At 52.8% G+C, this 18,511-nt stretch overlaps 1 protein-coding gene across 2 annotated transcripts in view; it reads left to right on the top strand.

Moving 5' to 3' along the window:
• Positions 1-18,511, top strand: part of MOV10L1 (Mov10 like RISC complex RNA helicase 1) — a 52,730-nt gene that overhangs the window by 13,476 nt on the left and 20,743 nt on the right. For both annotated transcript variants that reach the window (XM_057742052.1, XM_057742051.1), the window contains exons 8-13: positions 298-427; positions 1,389-1,583; positions 5,360-5,474; positions 8,679-8,856; positions 9,149-9,219; positions 12,064-12,155. In XM_057742052.1, the coding sequence (XP_057598035.1) occupies positions 298-427; positions 1,389-1,583; positions 5,360-5,474; positions 8,679-8,856; positions 9,149-9,219; positions 12,064-12,155 (781 nt within the window). The remainder of the gene's footprint in view (positions 1-297; positions 428-1,388; positions 1,584-5,359; positions 5,475-8,678; positions 8,857-9,148; positions 9,220-12,063; positions 12,156-18,511) is intronic.

Below are 18,511 nucleotides of genomic sequence, written 5' to 3'. Positions count from 1 at the left end.
GGTCCGTCGCGCACGCCCATCAGGTCCAGGAGCCGGTGCAGCTGCTCCAGGGTCTGGGTCAGCGAGTGGCTCTTTGGTCTGGACCCTTCTCTGATGCTCTGGCTAAAACTGCTGGAGAAGTGTGAGCTTTAGAGGAGCTGTTTCCCGAGAATGGCTCTGAGTTGGGGCAAGGCTGCCTGTCATCTCCTTGCCTGTCGCTTCAGCCACGCGTCGATGTGTGGTAGCCCTTCACCTGCACCACCACTGTCAGGACAGTTCACCTGTGGTCTGATTTTGGATTTAAATTTCATCTCCCAGATGACTGTGCCTGTAAAGGAGGAAATGGAGAAGAGAAGAATGTGTCACAGAAGCAGGTGGCAGAGCCTGAACCCGGTGGGCTCATCCCTCCAGGTGGAAAAACCCTGATTGTGATTACCTGTGATGCAAAGTACGTGGCTGGAGGGTGTGAATGCAGCTGACTTTGGGGGCATCTGTGTGTTTGTCTCGTTTGGTTTCGAGTGTGGTTCTTCTAGGTCGGATTTGTGAAAATTATTGGTAACTATTTTGGTGGCACAAAACCATAAGGAGAGGCACGGGTGGAGAAGGTGGCTGGAGTGAGGATACCCACCTAGGCGCTGGTACCCCACCCTGACTCCTGACTGTGGAGGACAGGTGCAGCTGAGTGCCCTCAGCCTCGGGGGGGGGGGGGTGGTGCCTGTGCCCCGAGCCCCCTGCTGCTCCTCCCCACGTCTGCCCTCCGCTTGGCCCTGAGAGCTTCCTGCCCCCCCCCCTCGTGGGCCCTTCCCCTCTCCTGCCTCCTTCCCTGTGTGCAGAGCCTCCGGCTGGCTCTGCCCACTGGTCCCTTGTCTGCTGGGCGCTTTGGTGCAGCCCCTCTTCCCTCCCGCGTCTCATCTGCACTTGCTGATTCTAAACCCCTCAGAGGGTGGCTCTAGCTAAGTCAGCGCCTTGCTTCCAGCCGCGGTGACGCTTTGAACAAAGGGCCGTCCTGGAGTCAGTGGCTGGTGATGCAGCGCCTGTGGTGGCCACAGTGATGTGTGATGGTGGGGTCAGGACCCGAGCAGCAGCAGGAAGTGTGCAGGAGGCCAAGTGGGAGATGGTGTCTCTCTGGTCATGTTACACACTGACTTAACTTGGGATATTGGAAATGTTTTTCCTATTCTTAAGTTTAAGAATTACAGATAATACAATTTTAGGTGTGTGATTTTATCTTGAGAAGATATTACATTGTTTATTTTAGAACATCCTTCTTTTTCCTCTAAGAGAATGATTGAAAGCTAAGGGTGACAGATTTGCTAGCTCTGTGACTTTCCCTGTGTGAACAAAGGGTGGTTGTGTTGAATCACCTCTCGTACTTGGGACTCGCACTAAATTGTGTCTTGTTTTTCCAGGAATTCCGGCCGCTGCAAGGAGCTCCTTCTGCTTTGCTTCTCCAATTTCATAATTGGGCGATTCCTTGAAGTGAACGTTGTAAGTGAGGAGGAGTCACTGATAGCTGTGCGAGAACCCTTTTCATGGAAGAAGTCTAAAAGTTCCCCAGTGTTAGCTTCCACCAAAACTACAGTTGTCGTGACCACGCAGAAAAGGTACCATGAGCGGACGCTGTGCAAGGCCAGGCCTCGGGCTCTCGGTGTGAAGGATGCCTGTGGCTGTCGGTGTTGAAGGGAGGCAGGCGTCCCGGATGAACGGGTGTGGCTGCAGCCCTGCCTCCTCCCTCGGTGTCCTGGGGACACACCTGGGGATCAGGCGGGGGCAGCCGGCCACACCCCAGCTACTCTCGAGTGACTCTCAGAGCAGGACACGATTTGACCCTCCCCTCAGCTCCTGCCACCTCTCCTATTCCCAGCAGCCCAGCCCACCCATCTCCATACGGGCACCCAGGGTGCCAGGCAGCTGTGAGACGTGGCTGGCATGGCCTTCGTGGGCCAGTCAGAGCGCCCGAGTGTCGCTTGTCAAGGCAGCAGGTTGTTTGGTTGCTTGACGCCTGTTTGAGGACGTTACACCTTTGAAAAATGAAATTAAGAAAAAAGCATGTGGTCTGCTGGTGATGCGTGGCTAGGAGCTGGGGATGACCCAACTGTAACTGGGGTGTTTTCTGGAGAAAGTGCTGTGCGTCCACACTTTCTCGTCTGCAGTTATACATCTCAAAAGCTCTGAAAAGCAGATTGTGCTTTTTTAAGTTCAGTGCCCAAAAACCTGTGACCTGTAGGCTTGAGGGTGTCTTACGGCTTAGTCCTGTGGATACGCACCCACAGCTGCTGCTGCCCAGACCCCACTGGGAGGATGTGTGCCGCCTGTCTGTACTGGGTAACCCTGAATCTCAGGTCACATCTGACCCGGGAACAGCGGAAGATAAGGGATTACAGGCTTCTACTAATTCGTGTGCTGAAGGGAAATCTGTTAGAGTATTGTATGCCTGTTGACCTTTGGGGTTAGGCCATTGTTTGAATCCCGGCACTGCCACCAGGAAGCTGTGTCATCTCAGGCCAGTTTCTCAACCTCTCTGAGCCTTAGTCTCATTTGTAAAGTTCTGGTCTCCCCCTGCCCCACACATGCAGTTCCTGGCACGGAGCAGTCAACAGTGATCAATCAATAGTACAGTCATTGGGCGTAGAAACAGTGGTCGAGTGGCTCTAGGGGTGGAGCCTGGACACAGGAGCAGGAAGTCACATGGCCTGCAGGCGGCCGGTCCCCGTGGCTGGGCTCCAGTTACAGGAGCTTTTAAGAACCTCTGGCTATCATTTAGTGATGCACCAAGCAGCTTTCCCGTTACAGATTGGCTTAACTAGAGGAGTGAAAAAGAGCAGCAGCACAAGTGCTTAATCCTTTAGTCAGGTCTCCTCTTTGAACGTTCATACGCTGTTACTGCACAGGAGTGTCCTTAAGACACACGTGTTTCCCACGGTCAAGGTAGTGACCCCGAGTGCCTCTCCTGCTTGGGTTGGCTCCCTTGGAACTGCCAGCATCTGCACCAGTAGACAGGCTGCCTTAAGACCCCCGAGGCCCAGCCCTGTCCACAGGAGGGACAGGCCCCAGCCACCAGTGGCCAGCGGCATCTACACAAGGCAGGGCCTGGCAACTAACCGGACCAGGGGCAGCCACACCTGCCAGCCCACCCACAGCAGTCAGCCCGCCACCACAGAAGGACCCACACAGCCCACGTAGGGGACACCCCTGGAGCATGTAGCTGTGGTGCTCAGAGGGGAGTGCACCATTGGACTGTAAGACATCTACACAAGGCCACTTTTCCAAGTTTGGGAAACATAACCAACCCACCAGGTGCTTAGAAATAAAAACAGCAAGTTAGGCACAATGAGGTGACAGAGGAGCGTGTTCCAAATGAAGGAACGAGGTAAAACCCCAGCAGAAGAGCTGAGTGAAGAGACAAACAGCCTACCCGAGAGTTCGAGGTAGTGACCGCAGAGGTCAAAGACCTGGGGAGGAGGAGACGTGAATGCAGGGGCGGGGGGGTTAGACATTTTCAACAGTTAGAAAATACAAAGAAGAACCAAACCGCTGAAAGCTACATTAACTGAAATGAAAAAAGCGCTGGAAGGAATCAGCAGTGGATTAGATGATACAGAGGAGCAGGTCAGCAAGCTGGGAGACAGGGTGGTGGGGACCATTGCAGCGGGACAGAAAAAAGGATAAAAAGAAATGAGGACAGAGGGAGAGACCACTGGGACACCGTCAGAGGCTCCCAGGAGGAGAAGGTAGAGAGAAAGGGGCAGAGAACACACGTGAAGACAATAGCTGAAAACTTCCCTAACCTGGGAAAGTAAACAGACATCTGTGTCCAGGAAATACAGGGAGTCCCAAACAGGATCAACCCAAAGAGGACCACACCAAGACCCACTGTAACTAAAGTGCCAGAAATTAAAGAGAGAGAATATTAAAAGCAGCAGGTTAGGCACAAGGGAACTTGCATAGGACAGTCCGCTGACTTTTCAGCAGAAACCCTGCAGGCCAGAAGCAGGTAGCAGGATATGTTAAAAGTGATGAGAGAGAAGAACCTGCACCCACGATTACTCTCCCCAGCAAGGCTCTCATTCAGATTCAACGGAGAAATCAACAGCTTTACAGACAAGCAGCAGCTAAGAGTTCAGCACCACCAGACCAGCTTTACAAGAAATGTTAAAGGGACTTCTTTTAGCAAAAAAGAAAAGACCACAACTAGAAACATGAAAATTACGAAAGAAAAAAGCTTACAGGAAAAGGGAAATATACAGTAAAGGTAGTAAAGCCAGCCTTGGATAAGGCTAGTAATAAGGTGAAAAAAGAAAAGTAGTAAAATCATATATATCCACCATAAGTAGTTAAGGGACATACAACACAAAAAGATGTAAGATATGATGTCAAAACCAGCAATCCTGATGTGAGGAGGATAAAAACACAGGGTTATTAAGATGCGTGTGAACTTAAGAGACCAGAAACTTCCATAACCATAGATGGGGGGTGGGGGGATGGATAGCTGGGTAGGCAGCTATGCACAGTGCGGGGAGTCCCGTCGGCAACCACGTGACATCTGTGTGTGGCGACCTATCAGAGCTGTGCTTCCTGTGATGGTCCCTTTGAAATGTACAGAAATACGTGGCTGTGCTGTGTGGCGGACCTACCATAGTGTTGTAGGTCGGTTATACTTCAGAAGTAAACGCGTAGAGAAAGAGGTGATTCGTGCTCACCAGAGGTGTGGCGTGGGGGAGGGGAAGTCGGGTGAAGGGGGTCAGAAGGTACCAACTTCCACTTATAAGACGGGTACGTGCTAGGGCTGTTGTGGACAGCGCGGTACGTGTGGGGAACGCTTGCTGTGTGTTACGTGTGGAAGTTGCTAAGAGAGTAAATCCCTAGAGTTCCCATCACAAGGAGAAATATTTTTTTTCCATTTCTTTAATTTTGTGTCTCTCTGAGATGGGTGGTCCCTACACGTGCCATGGTCACTGTCGTGTGACGCATGAAGTCATGGTTATGCTGCGCCGTAAATGTCTCCAGTGCTGCCCATCAGCTGTATCTCCATGAGACTGGAAGGAAAGAAACAGGGTGTAAGAGGCTCATGGGAAGCTTAGGAACAGTGTTTTCAAACTCCCTGGTTCCCAGAGGTTCTTGGGTGTTTGGCATGTTCTCCTGCTGTTACAGGCAGAGCAGCTCTGCTCTCTGCTTGCGGGGAAGACGGGCCCGGAGAGCGGGTCCCACAGCTAAGTAGCACTTTGCAAACCACCGACTGAGGCCAGCAGTTCACATATCAGTTGATTTGGGGATTGAACTTCAGTCTTTCTGAAATGGGAAAGGCTGTTTAAGTGAAAACGTGTGGTATAAGGTGCCTGGTGGTGAAGGATTGTTTGTAGCCCGTGAACCTCTTTTTCAGGAACTCGAGACGACAACTCCCGAGCTTTCTCCCACAGTACCCGATACCGGATAGACTGAAGAAGTGTGTGGAGCAGAAAGTCGACATCCTGACCTTCCAGCCGCTACTTGCAGAGGTGGGAAAATTTCTGAGTCTTCACCACACTCAAGTTGTTTTCTGAACAGACTCAGGATGAACCTCTGTCAGGGTCAGCCCTCGTGTGGGCTGTTCTCACCCCAGGGAGCTGGGAGCGTGAGGGTCACGAGCAGTGGGGCCATCGCGGTGTCCCTCTGGAGGTTATGCCGGCCTCACGGCCTCATGGACTCGTGCACCGGCACCTTGGGCGTTGGCACCCTCTGCCCGTGGCCCGGCCTCTCTCCTACCCCGCGGCAGAGCGTCTCAGCAGCTCTCCATTCCTGATGAAGGTCTGAGCACCGCCGAGCAGGGGAGCTGGGAAAAAGCCTGTAGCAGGGGGAGGGGAGGCTAAAGGAGGACACCAGGCCTACCCGCGGGGCTGCCTCTGCCAGGACAGCTCCTCATCCCCCACCCCGGCTGTTGGTCCGCTTCTCTCTTCTCAGGCTTGTTCATATCTGCTAGGGGAGGCCTGGTCTGAGCCTGTCCACTGTGGCAAGTGGGGATTGGAGCCGGGAGAAGGGGGGGACCTGCCAGAGGAGGCCGAGGCAGGGGCAGCGCTGAGCGAGGCCAGGCCGAGCAGGGGTCCAGGGAGGAAGGGAGAGCGTCTGTTCCACTGGCAGCGAGGGGAGAGCTCGGCCCTTATCCAGGAGAGCGTTTTCCTGAGGGTTTGGGGGTCTGTTGGCTGAGGAGTGGGTGAGTGGAATGAGTGCTGCATCAGGGCGAGAAGGACGGAGTAGACTGGACAGTGGCCGGAGGGAGACATGGGGTTCGCCAGAGGATGAGAGGGTGGCAGGCGGAGAGGAAAGGAGGCTCAGGAGAAGCTGGATGGTGGGTGTCTGGCACTGAGAAGCCCTCTGTCTGCTGGGCCCTGGGCCCCACGGCAGGGCTGGGCCCGAAGCCCCCTCGGTGCTGGTGCTGTGATGCTGCCTGTGCCACAGGCAGGAGGAGGCCCCCCCCAGGGCTGCATTGGCATCCTGCCTGCCTGCTGCAGGGAGGGTGCCTCAGGGGCGCTGGTACCGCCCAGGGTTGGCGTGACCACATGGAAGGAGCAGCGTCGTGGAGGGTGCATGGGTGGGGCTGTGGGTCGGAAGCAGGCAGACCGCCGGGCAGTTGTTGCAGTGATGGTTGTAGGGCCTGGACTGAGGCTGGAGCAGCAAACCAGCCCTAAAATACCTTCGAGAAGCACTCGGGGCCGAGAAATAGATGCGGTTGCTCGTGCACCTTGTGGGGCCGTCGTGTGGGCCTTGGCACCTGTAACGCGCCCTGGGCACCAGGAAGGGACCCCCTCGTGAGCATGGACGTTACCAGAAGCCAGGGGCTCTTTTCAGCACTAATGATGGTATGATGGTAACGGTCGTGACACCCCGCCCCACGTGCAGTTCCCCTTCCTGGGGCTCCTCCCATCCCGCTGGGGGACCTGAGCCTCCCCTGCGGTGTTGGGTCTGTCGGCCTTGTGAATCTCACTGGGTCTGGACCTCTGGCGGGTGCTGCACAGACGCTGCCCGCGTCTCCCTCCCAGCGTTTCTCCGGGGCGTCTGCTTTCGTTCTCACCTCTGCTTTTCTGCACCGAATCTGTATTGTTTTCTAGCTCCTTTTAGGGTTTTCTCTTTTTCACTAGTTTTAAGGCATTTAATTTACGTGTGACTTGCTGTAGTTCTCACATTCCTCGGCTCGGGTTCTTTGAGGTTGTTCTGTCGTCAGCTCTTGTTTCCGCCCCACTGCAGGCTGCTGCCGCGGGTGTGCGAGGCCCTGTGAAGCCGGCCCGCCCGTGCCTTTCCAGGCGTCCCTCCGTGCTGCGTCTCAGGCTCCCTGACTGTCTCCTCTGCGGCGCTCAGGGCTGCAGTTGTTGCCTCCACAGGCCCCGTCAGGGTGTTTGTTTGTGTCTTGTCACTACTTAATATGCTTAGTCTTTCCTCAACGTTTGTTTTTCACTTCAGTTTTTTCTTCCCCTCAGCTTTTTGCGTGTGTGCAGCACAGTCACACAGCCGCCCTCCTGTCCGCGCGCTCTGCTCTGTCGCAGCTGCCGGTTTGCTTCTGTCTCTGCTGGTGGCTTTTCTCCTCCTCACGGGTTGTAGCTTGTGCTTATCTCCATGCCTGGCCGTCCTTGCTTGGATACTGACTGTTCCGAATCTTACCTTGTTGGGTGTTGCATGTTTTTTCTGTTACTGATAATTTTGTAAAATATTTATTTACTTATTTATTTACTTGTTTACTTATTTATGTGGCTGCGTCAGGTCTTAGTTGCAGCGTGCGGGCTTCTCTCTAGTGGTGGCATAGGGGCTTGAGAGCACACAGGCTTAGTCACCCTGTGACATGTGGGATCTTAGACCCCTGACCAGGGATCAAACCTACGTCCCCTGCATTGGAAGGTGGATTCTTAGCCCCTGGACCACCAGGGAAGTCCCTGAAAATATTTTTGAACTTTGTTCTGGGATGCACTTAAGTTACTTGGAAACTGGGATAGTTTTAAGCCTGGCTTTAAAGCCTTGTTGGGCGGGACCAGAGTCGTTTCTAATCCTGAGTGCTCTACCCAGTGCCCCTTTGTCTCAAGCCTTCCCGTTGGGGCTGGTGGGACCCACAGCACCCTCAGCCCTGTGTGCTCTGGGAGTCATTATCTCTGACCCAGCGGCTCTCAGCAGGTGGCAGTTCCCCCTAGGAGACATCGCTGGTTGTCACGACTGAGAGTGAGAACAGCATCTAGTGGGTGGAGGCCAGCGATGCTGCTAGACACTGTGCAGTGCCCAGGACAGCCCTGTCCCGGAGGCCAGGCCAGCCCCGGTGTCCAAGTCTCGAGGCTGAGGAGCCCTGCTCTGCTCCCGTCACATGTGTCTCCCCACCTGATGTAGTTTCTCTCGCTCTGCACTGACCACTGCCCAGCCGACGGCTCGGAGGCGCCCTCGGAAGCTCCCCAGGCCTCTCTGTGCTGCGCGGTCTTCCTGGTACTCGGCCTCCTGGGACCCCCAGTGCGGGGCTGCCCTGGGCTCTCTCTGAGCTGAGCCGGCAGCTCTGTCTGGTAGGAGCAGGGCGGTTGGGGCTCACTCAGAGGTCCCCTATCTCAGGGCCGCCGCCCCGCACTGCCCGCTCATCAGTGTTTGAAGGCCGTTTGCTCTGTTCGTGGGGCTCACCCCCCAGGGCTGCTGGCTTCCTGCGTGGGTGTGTGTGGAGGGCAGCTCGGCTCTCACTGACTTGCCGGCTTCTTCTTCAGCTTCTGAACATGTCAAACTACAAGGAGAAGTTTTCGACTTTGCTCTGGCTTGAGGAGATCCACGTGGAAGTAGAGCTGAAAGAGTATAACATGAGCGGGGTCACCTTGAAGAGGAACGGGGATCTGCTGGTTCTGGAGGTCCCGGGACTGGCGGAAAGCAGGCCTTCTCTGTACACAGGTGGGTTTGCGGAGTCATGTTTTCCTGGGTGGACTAGAACAGTGAACCACAGGCAGGGAGGAGAATGTTTCTAACTGGCAGTACTATAGTCACACGGATTTTCCTTGCTTTGGTTATGATTTCGCTTAAAACTTGGCCAGCGTGTCTCTCATCACACTGACATGATTTTAAGCTGTTGATCCCAAAAATGTTTTTGCTTTGTTCTACATCGTCAGAGTGTTTGATTTCACAGTACAGCAGAAAAATTTGTTGATTTTGTAGTTTTACATGTAGTAATGTGTTTTTCAACTAGGCGATAAAGTGATTTTAAAAACTCAAGAGTACAACGGACACGTCATCGAGTACATCGCCTATGTGGTTGAGGTGAGAGGCCGCTCTTAGTTCATGTTGGACTAGCCCAGCAGACGGTCGCAGAGGTAAACTTCCTGCCTCGGCTCAGGGCGGGGCTGGGGGTGGGGGTCCCCTGGATGTTGATGGCATTTTGGAAAATCTGAGGATCAAGTGAATATTTAAATAAATGTGATGCATGAAGAGAACTTTGTATCTAAAGGAATCTTATCACTTCAGCCGTGTAAAACATGCTTACTTGTTAAGTATGTCACACATCAGGCTTGCATTTAGTCACATTCGGACATTCTGAACATGCTTCAGGAGAGAGGGCCTCCGAAGGACAGACATGCCTACGCGGCTTCTCCACGGAGAAGGCTGTGAGGGGTGAAGGCCCAGTACCTGCATGGCTCCGAGTGTGGTGGGGCCTCCTCCAGCTGGTCTCCCTGCTCCCCACCGGGCACAGTGTGGGGACGGAGCCCTGGGACCGCGTGGAGGGACCCATGAAGCCCACACGCTGTCTGATGTGGGAACTAGGGCACCAAAGCCCTGACCTGGGGAGGGGGGACCAGCAGAGTGCCCCTGGGGCGAGGGGAAGACGTGTGAATAACCCAGTGCGGAGAGTCCTTCGTCTCCTCGAGAAGACAAGGAAGTGGCATCTGATCACCTTAAAAGACAGAAATAGAGTTGTCAGCAGAAAGGGCTCAGGAGGCATTTCCGATGTGAGCACATCGCAGGGGCTGTTGTTTTGGGCAGAACGCCACAGACCTCACCATACATACAGGGTGCCAGGGTGCCAGCCAGGACCGCTGAACAGATGAGCCCGCTGGGACTGATGGAAGCAGAAGAGGTAGTGATTTGAGTCAAGCGGGCCCCTCGGGTGGGCGAGCTGTGCTTGGAGGACAAGGTTGAGGTGCAGGCTGGTCCACGGTAGAAACATGCCCCCACTTGGTCTCATGACAGTGCTGCTCCCACAGAGTCAGAGGAGTGTGGACGTGCTCGAAGGCAGAGGACGCGCTGTCCCCGTGCCTTGGGCCGCTGGACAGAGCCTGAATGTCAGGAGCGCCTCTCGGGCCGGTGTGTTGTGGCTTCGTGTAATAAGTCGCCACCTGGAGGGCGCAGGTCCTGGAACCCGCAGCTCCTCTCCCCGCACAGGCACCCGCCTCCCTCTCTTCACGAGGAAACATCTGGCTCCTGACTGATGTCCTGTGCTGACCCAGCTCTGCACGCAAGGCCCACACCCCTGAGGGGCCGGCCCAAGGTCCCTCCACTCAGCACACCACCCACGGGGCCCAGGCCACATCTCAGGACACATCCGTCCCCGTGCTCCTCAGGGTGTACTGAGAGTCCGTGACCATTGGTTGCGGGGGCCCACGTCTCGGAAGGGAGGGAGAGCACAGGGTCTTCGGGGCATCCTGGCCAGGTGCCCCCTCCCCTGCAGAGCAGGAGCTGCTCGGCCTCAGCTGGAGGGTCCGTCACCCTCACAGATGCAAGCCCTCTTAGCTGTTATCCGGGTGTGAGGAGCCCAGAATGGCCAGGTGGCCATCTCAGCTTCCAGAGAGTAGACCGGTTGTGGCCCTAGGGGCTGCCCTGTGGACTGAGACGTCAGAAGAAGCAGGTCCAGATATCTCAGGGGTGAGGCCCCCTTGGCCCCGACCCCCAGGCTGTCTGGGGAAAGGCCAGCACCACACACTGGCAAGCCCAGGGCTGAAGCCGCCCCCGAGGGGTGGGCACCGCTGGAGCCAGTGCTGTCTCAGGCCTCGGCCATGGCTTCGCTGGATCCTCTGGGGCTCCTTGGCCGGCGCAGTGCCTGGGGTACCATGAAGGCACTGGGGCCCTCAGGAGCCCTGCCGGGTGGTGTGGCTGGCAGTGCGTGGTCTTCAGGGAGCCGTGGGGACAGAAGGCGCTTCTGGGTGAGCCAGCACTGCCCCCTGCCCCACGCCACCTCCGCAGAGCGCCTCACTGTCTGCTGGGGGCAGACAGGTCACTTCCTCCCTTCCCCCTGAGCTTAGCTCCATAAGCATAGTTTTCATTTCTAAATGCTTTTGACTCATTAAAGCTGCCCTGCTTTTTTTTTTTAATGTTATGCTTGCTTGTCTTGGTCTTCCCAGTGTGTGTTTATTGCCTAGATTTCCAGTTTTCTGTAGCTGACAGTGTCAGTGTGTGGTGTCTGCGGGAAAACCCTCACTGCTGGTGCTTTGTTTCCTTGTGTGCCTGGTGGTCTTTGATTACAGATTTTTGTTTACCTTAATCTCTGGGAAACCCAGGGCCCTGTGCTGGGCTTGCTTTCCTTTTAAGGGGCTTGTGTTTGCTTCTGCTGAGAGCAGGGGTCACTGTCAGCCTCACATCCCAGCCTCCGCCCTTGCTGGCCCCCCAGCTCTTGGGAGGCCCGCGCTGCCTGGTGCTCCCGTCCTGTTTCGGCTCCTTCTCAGCCTAGGGCTCTCCTTCCTGCTCCTCTGAGGATTGTTATGCGTGATCTGGCTTTGGCTGGAGGGTCCCTGAATGTCTGGTTCCCTGTCCTGCTGGAAGGGGTGGAGCGTCTTGGAATGACCGTCCATGAGGCGTTCCTCTGGCCAGCACCCCCTGCTGCCTGTGGTTCTTTGTGTGTCTCCTTTGGAGGCAGTGGCCTGTCTCACACACTCTCTTGCAGAGCCCAGTGGAGAGCGCGGCCCGGGAGGAGGAGTCGGCAGGTGTGCTGGTTGGGGTGGAGCAGCACAGCCGCTGAGTCCTTCCTGGTTATTTGTACACACCTCTCAGGTAGCAGGTTTTAGCTCAGCTCTGCAGGATGCCCGCTTCATAACGAGATGGTGAACACGGATACAAGGTTGTCCCAAGAAATCGAGTACAAAGTATGAAAGTCAAGTATTCATTTCTTTTTAGATTCACGAAGAAGATGTAACTCTTAAACTTAATCCAGAGTTTGAACAAGCCTATGACTCTGAACCTATGGATGTGGAATTTACATACAACAGGTAACGCTTCCGGGGACTCTTCCTTCCGGGTGGGCAGCCTCCTCCCCTCTGCTCTGTCCCTTGACACCTAGGTGGCAGTGTGTGTGCTTGCGGGTGGGCTGTGGGCGGGCTTCCTGCGCCCTGTCCCCTGCCTCTGTGATCGCAACTTTGTCACCAGCCGTTTGGTAACACCTGAAGTTGCAGACGTTTGCATGTTCCTTCCTTTTTGGACCTTTAGTCAGGATCTGCAGTTTCTCACACGCTGTCACCACCTGCTGCCCCTCCCTCTCACTCGCTCCTCACACGTCACGTCACGAGGCAGGGACCCTGCCACCAGCCGTCTCTTCCCTTGCCTCCAGCAAGCCCCCCACCATTAACTGGGAAAGTGTTTGTGTTAGTTTCTGCACTTGCAGCCTGTGGTCTCTGGAGTCGTGGGTTTACTGACGGGAGGTTCATGTGCCCCGTCCACAGCGTGTGCGTGCCCCGCCGGATGCGGTCACCTCTCCTGCGGGTGGACATGGGCACTGCCCCCACCCTGGGTGCTGCCTTGCTGCTGCTGTGGATGCCCTGCTACCTCCTCGCGCACAAATCCACCCCCAAGTTTTCTCGGCTGCACTTAGGAGTGGGGGGAAGGTTTGGGGGATGTTAATGTTCCAGCCTCACGCGTAGGGGCAGCATTGACCCCCAGGGTCCGGGTCTGCAGTGCCCTCCTGGACCCCTCTGAACTGGCGTGCCTGGCATGTGTGCGTTGTTTCTCGCTGGTCTGGACGCGCTTCTCTGACTGCTTTTAATGTTGAGAATCCCCCCGTTTGTTGGCTGTAAAATTCCTTCATCTGTGAAATGCTTTCCTGTGTCTTTTATTGACTATAATTTGATTCTTATTGTTTGTAGGAGTTCATTCTGTATTCTTTCTGCTAGACTGTCTTAGATACATGCGTTACAGATAACTTCTGTGGGTTTCTTACTTGTCTTTTCACTTTGTTCAATTTTTTCTTAAGTAGCAGAAGGTGGTAATTTTGAGATAGTGAAATTTTGTCAGGGTTTTTGTATACTTGTGCTTTTCATGTCTTGTCCAAGAACCCTTTCAGTGTCTGGGCTGCAGCCAGATTGAAGGGTGGTGCAGGCGAATGGACGGTGCAAACGTGGACCTGGCCCTTTTGAAGGGTGTTTGCCGTGAAAGCAGAGAAGGCAGGACAGAGAGCTGAGTGAGTGACAAGGCACCCAGGGTCTGGGGGGTTAGGGTTCCAGTGAGGGCCGTGGGGCCGGGGCTCTGGACCTGGGTCTAGGCCATGGTCTGTGTGGAAGGTGCGCGTCCTCCAGTGTGCTGGGTGGGCATAGGAGGTGGGGGCCGGCTGTGGGTGGGACTTGGCAAGGGCTCAGAGTTGCTCTGAACACAAGGCGAGGATGTGTGCAGAGGAAGAAGGGGGGCGGCGGCAGAGGAAGCGCTGCTGCAGCCGGGGCAGGAGCGGGCCGACTGAAGGGCACCGGCAGGCGGGCCCGGGAGAGGAAGTGAGCAGGAAGAAGGCCGAGGGCTGCGGGCTGGGGACCACCGGACGGTTCCCGACCCAGTGTGTTGAAGGAAGGAAGTGCAGGTCGAGGTGGGATGTCGGAACCTTGAGTTCAGAGGGGATGACGTCTGTAGCCAGTGCGTCCACGTGGGGGAGGCAGGAATGAGGGGGGGTGGGGTGGGGCGATGCTGTCAGCGCGTGAGAGGCCCCGTGGCTTTTGCCACACAGAGGTTTTGCTCGCCCCACGTACGTTTTTGATTGTTTGCATTAAGTTATTCAAAATCAGGTGATTTCACACTTTTAAAAATCTGTATTTACCACTTGTTTTGAAAAGTGGAAGGACTGGGCGACACCGCAGAGCAGCAGGAGGGACGGAGCCGAGGCCAGGCCCACTAGGTGGGCAGACGGCTGCACCTTCATGCTGCTGGCAGGTATTTTCCCTTTTAAAAAAGTAAGTTTACTGAGGTATAATGAACGTAAAACAGCCTGTGCCTGTTTCAGGTATATAGCTTGAAGGTGTTCACATTTGTATCCCCCGTGAAACCAGCCTCACAGTGCAGACCGTGGCGGATCTGGCCCCAAAGACGTCTCCTGCCGCCCTGGTCACTCCTCTGCACGCCGGCTCCCAGGCTCCGTTCTTTGGTTTGTGTTTTGTAGAATTCACGTACGTACGTGGAAACACACAGGACCTACTCTTTTCTACCTGCCTCTTTCACTCAGCTTAATTACTTTGACATTCAGCCTTGCTTTTGCATGAATTTATTCCTTTTTATGACTGAATAACATTCCATTATAACAACATACCTGAGTTTACTAATCAGGCACCTGGGTGGACGCTGGGTTGTTTGCAGACCTTGGCTGTGAACAGATGAGGCTGCTGTGAACATGGTGCGGACAGTGTTTCCCTTCCTCTTGGGCCGGCGCCTGGCAGTGCCTTGGCCACGTGCGGCACAGCTACACACTGAGCTTCCTGAGACGCTGCCGGGGTCTCCTCGAGTGCCGCACCGCATTGTGTCCCTGCCCGCATGCGCGGCTCCGCGGCTCCACATGCTCGCAGCCTTGGGCGGGCGGTCTTGCTGCTCCAAGGGGTTGTGTTCGGTGTGCCGTGGCAGATCGCTGTCTCTGTACCGTTGCTGAGCACCTCCCCTGCTCGCAGGCCATCGTCGCTGGGCCTTTGTGACAGTGCCGCTCAGGTCTGTGGTTCACGTTCTGTGTTGTTTGCTTTACTGTTGAGTTTTCAGTTGTTCACGTGTTCTCAGTACAGGTCCTTCATCAGGCATGTGTTTGCAAGTATGTCCCCAGGCCGTGGCTGTGTTTCATCCGTAGCCGAGCCCTCTGAGGAGCGGGAGCCCTGCTTCTGATGATGCTCTGCTTTTGACTTTTCTTCCATGGATCGTGCTTTTGATGGCGTGGTTAAGAATCTGCCACACTCGGGTCACAAAGGTTGTCTCCTACGGTTTCTTCCAGAAATTTTGCAGCTTAAAGTTTTACATTTAAGGCTATGATCTATTTCCAGTTTATTTCTACCAATGAGGCAAGGTGTGGATTAATTTGGAGGGGGGGGGGTGTCCAGTTGTCCCAGCACCATTTGTTAGAAAGACAGACTGTCCTTTGTCCAGCGAGTGACCTTTTCACTGTTTTGAGAACCAGTTGGCCTGCACGTGTGGGTCTTTTCCTAAGCTGTCCGTTCTGTCCCACTGATGCGCTGGCCTGTCTTGTAGCCAATGCTGCGACATCTCAGTCACTGAACCCTTATGATCAGTCTTGAAATCAGGGAGGGGACGGCTTCTGCTGTGTCCCTCTTTTGCAGAGTTGTTTCCAGGTCTTTGGTATTCCCATGTGGATTTTAGACTCAGCCTGTCAGTTTCTACAAAAAGCCTGTTGAGATTTTGTTTGGGATGCTGTTGACTCTTTAGGGCCACTTAAGGGAAAATTGAATTGACATTTTTTTTTTAATTGAAGTATAGTTGATTTATAATATTGTGTTAATTTCAGGTGTACAGCAAAGTGATTCTGTTATATACGATATTTTTTTTTCAGATTCTTTCCCATTGTAGGTTATTATAAGATATTGAATATAGTTCCCTGTGCTGTGCAGTAGGTCCTTGTTGGTTATCTATTTTATGTATGTAGTAGTGTGTATTTGTTAATCCCAAACTCCTAATTTATCCCTCTCCCTGCTTTCCCTTTGGTAACCATAAGTTTGTTTTCTATGTCTGTGAGTCTGTTTCTGGTTTTTGTAAATAGATTCATTTGTATTATTTTTTTAGACTCACGTGTAAGTAATGTCAAATAATATTTGTTTTTCTCTATTGGACTTACTTCACTTGGAATGATAATCTCTGGGTCCATCCGTGTTGCTGGAAATGGCATTATTTCATTCTTTTTTATGGCCGAGTATGTTCCTAGAGTTGACATCTTAATATTGAGTTTTCTAATCATTGGATGGTATATCTCTCCATGTAGTCTTTTTTCATTTCTTTTAGCAACGTTTAGTATTTTTCACTGTACGGGTTTTGTATATCTTTTGTCAAATTGTTCCCTGACTCTAAATGCAACTGATGTTTGTGTATTAATCTTGTATCCTGCCAGCTTGCTAAACTGACTTAATAGTTCCAGTAGCTTTTTACAGATTACATAGGATTTTCTGTGTATACAGTAAAATCATGTATTCAGCTGAAGACAGTTTTACTGCTTCCTTTCTCATCTGGATGCGTTTTGTTTTTTCTTGCCTCACCTCACTGGCTGGAGCTTCCAGGATGATATTACATAGAAATGGTGTGAAGTAGCACCCCGGCTTGTTCCTTATCTCAGAGGAGTAGCGGTCAGCCTTGAATCACCTAGTGCGGTGGGAGCTGTAGGTTTTTGTATTTGTCTCTGTCAGGTTGAGGAGATAGACTCCTAGTTTGCTGAGATTTTTTAGTCAGAAATGGGTATTGGATTTTGTCAAATGCTTTTTCTATATCTATTAAAAATGATCACATGGTTTTTCAGTTTTAGTCTGTTAAGATAGTTACATTGATTGTAAAATCAGCTATGCATTCTTGGAATAAACCCTGCTTGGCCATGATGTGATTTCTTTTTATATATTGTTAGATCCGATTTGCTAAAATTTTATTAATTTTTTCATCTGTGTTCATGAGGCATATTGGCCTTTGGTTTCTCGAAGTATCTTTTTCTGATTTTGGTACCAGGTAACACTGGCCTCACAGTAAGTTGGAAAGCATCACCTCCTCTTCCATTTTCTGGGACAGTTTGTGTAGAATGGGTATTACTTATATCGCCAAAAATATTAATCAGTGATCAGTCTAAGAAACAAATGAAAGTTTCATTCAGGCTAACCTGAGGATTATAACGTGGGAGGCAGTCTTTCAGAAAGCTCTGAGGACTGTTCCCAGGAGGTAAGGGAGGAGACCAATATAGAGGTGATTTTGAAGCAGTATGTGCAACCAGGCACACAGCTTGGTAGGAGGTCACCGCTGTTCACGAGGAACAGATACCTTAGCTAATGGTTTTAGTGCTTTTCTAAACATGGGAAGATGCGAAAAACAGTTACAAAATTTTCTCCTGAAAATACCCAACTATCTGGGGACCAGTTCTGCCAGTTTTCTCAGAGCACAAAGGCTTCATCCTGATCTTTCCTAAGTTCCTTTTGGGATGTACTATGCAGTGGTTAGTGACTTGATTCTTGTAGAACTGGAGGGTGGGCAACATTTTTTATGTTGCAGTCCCCTCCCTTTCAGTCTTAATTTGGTGACCAATTTGTCCCCGGTGCTAGGAATACTCATTCCCAGCTCAGACGAGGCTTTCGTTGGTGGACCACTCAACGTGCTGGACTAGGCCCTGTTGACAGGAGCCCACGGCCTCTGGACCGCCTGTCCCTCTAGTCATTTATGGTCCAGGAAATGGTCCCTCTTATGGCTTCTTCCCACGTCTAGAGCTACACTGTTAGAAGCACTGATCTTACAGAACTGTATTTGGTCAGCTGTTTCAGGTCACCTGGTCATCGTTATTTTTTATCAGGGGCTTAGTCACGCGTTCGGTAATGCAGGAAACAGTAATCTCGTTGTTCGGAAGAATACACGAAATAGAGCTGGTAACGCGAATACGGTCATAAGTATTTAAGCTGAGAACTGCCATTTGGTGCAGCCCAGAGTCTCTCCAGGTTATCTGACCAGTCTGTTCTGCACCAGTCACTGTCTTTAAGGGCAGTGATACATTGACCTTGTCCATGAAGTCCACCAAAGACGTCTGCACATACAAGGTGAGTGGTGGGTCATCGTGACCCCTTAGGGGACTGAGAAAGGAATGCTGTCTTGTAAGGAGTTACAGGTCTGGCTCCAGAAGGGGAAAAATGGGTCTCTGGCTGAGCAGGTATTTCTGCTGTGGGGGAGGTCAGATGCCCATGCACACCAGCAGGGAGGGAGGGGGCCAAAGGGCAGAAGAAAGGTTTGTGTTTACATTTTTCTTGTCTTGCCTTAAAATATGAGTTTAATCACTCCTTCCTTAAATGTTGGTAGAATTTACCAGTAAAGCCCTCTCGGTGTGAAGTTTTCTCTGTGGGAAGCTTCCTGACTACAAATTCAGTTTCTTTAAGAGATGAAGAATCCTAAGGTCCTCAATTCCTTGCTGCATAGGCTTTGGCCGTGTGTGTGTCTTTAAGGGTTTTGTGCATTTCCTCCCAGGTGTCTAACGTATTTGGGTGAGACTGCTCTTCCTTGTGACTCCTTCGGGCCAGGTAGAGTCTGTGCTGACGTCACCGCTCTCCTCCTGCACTGGCAGTGGGTCTGCCCTTCTCTTCCTGTCAGTCTGGCTGGAGGCTTGGCAGCTTTGCTGCCTCATCACGGATCCCTCCTGTGTTTCTGTCTC

The sequence above is a fragment of the Hippopotamus amphibius genome, chromosome 7, assembly GCF_030028045.1.
Source record: "Hippopotamus amphibius kiboko isolate mHipAmp2 chromosome 7, mHipAmp2.hap2, whole genome shotgun sequence".
In the NCBI taxonomy this organism is placed as follows: Eukaryota; Metazoa; Chordata; class Mammalia; order Artiodactyla; family Hippopotamidae; genus Hippopotamus; species Hippopotamus amphibius.
The sequence above is the reverse complement of the archived record's forward strand: the minus strand, read 5'-3'. Positions and strand labels throughout refer to the sequence as shown.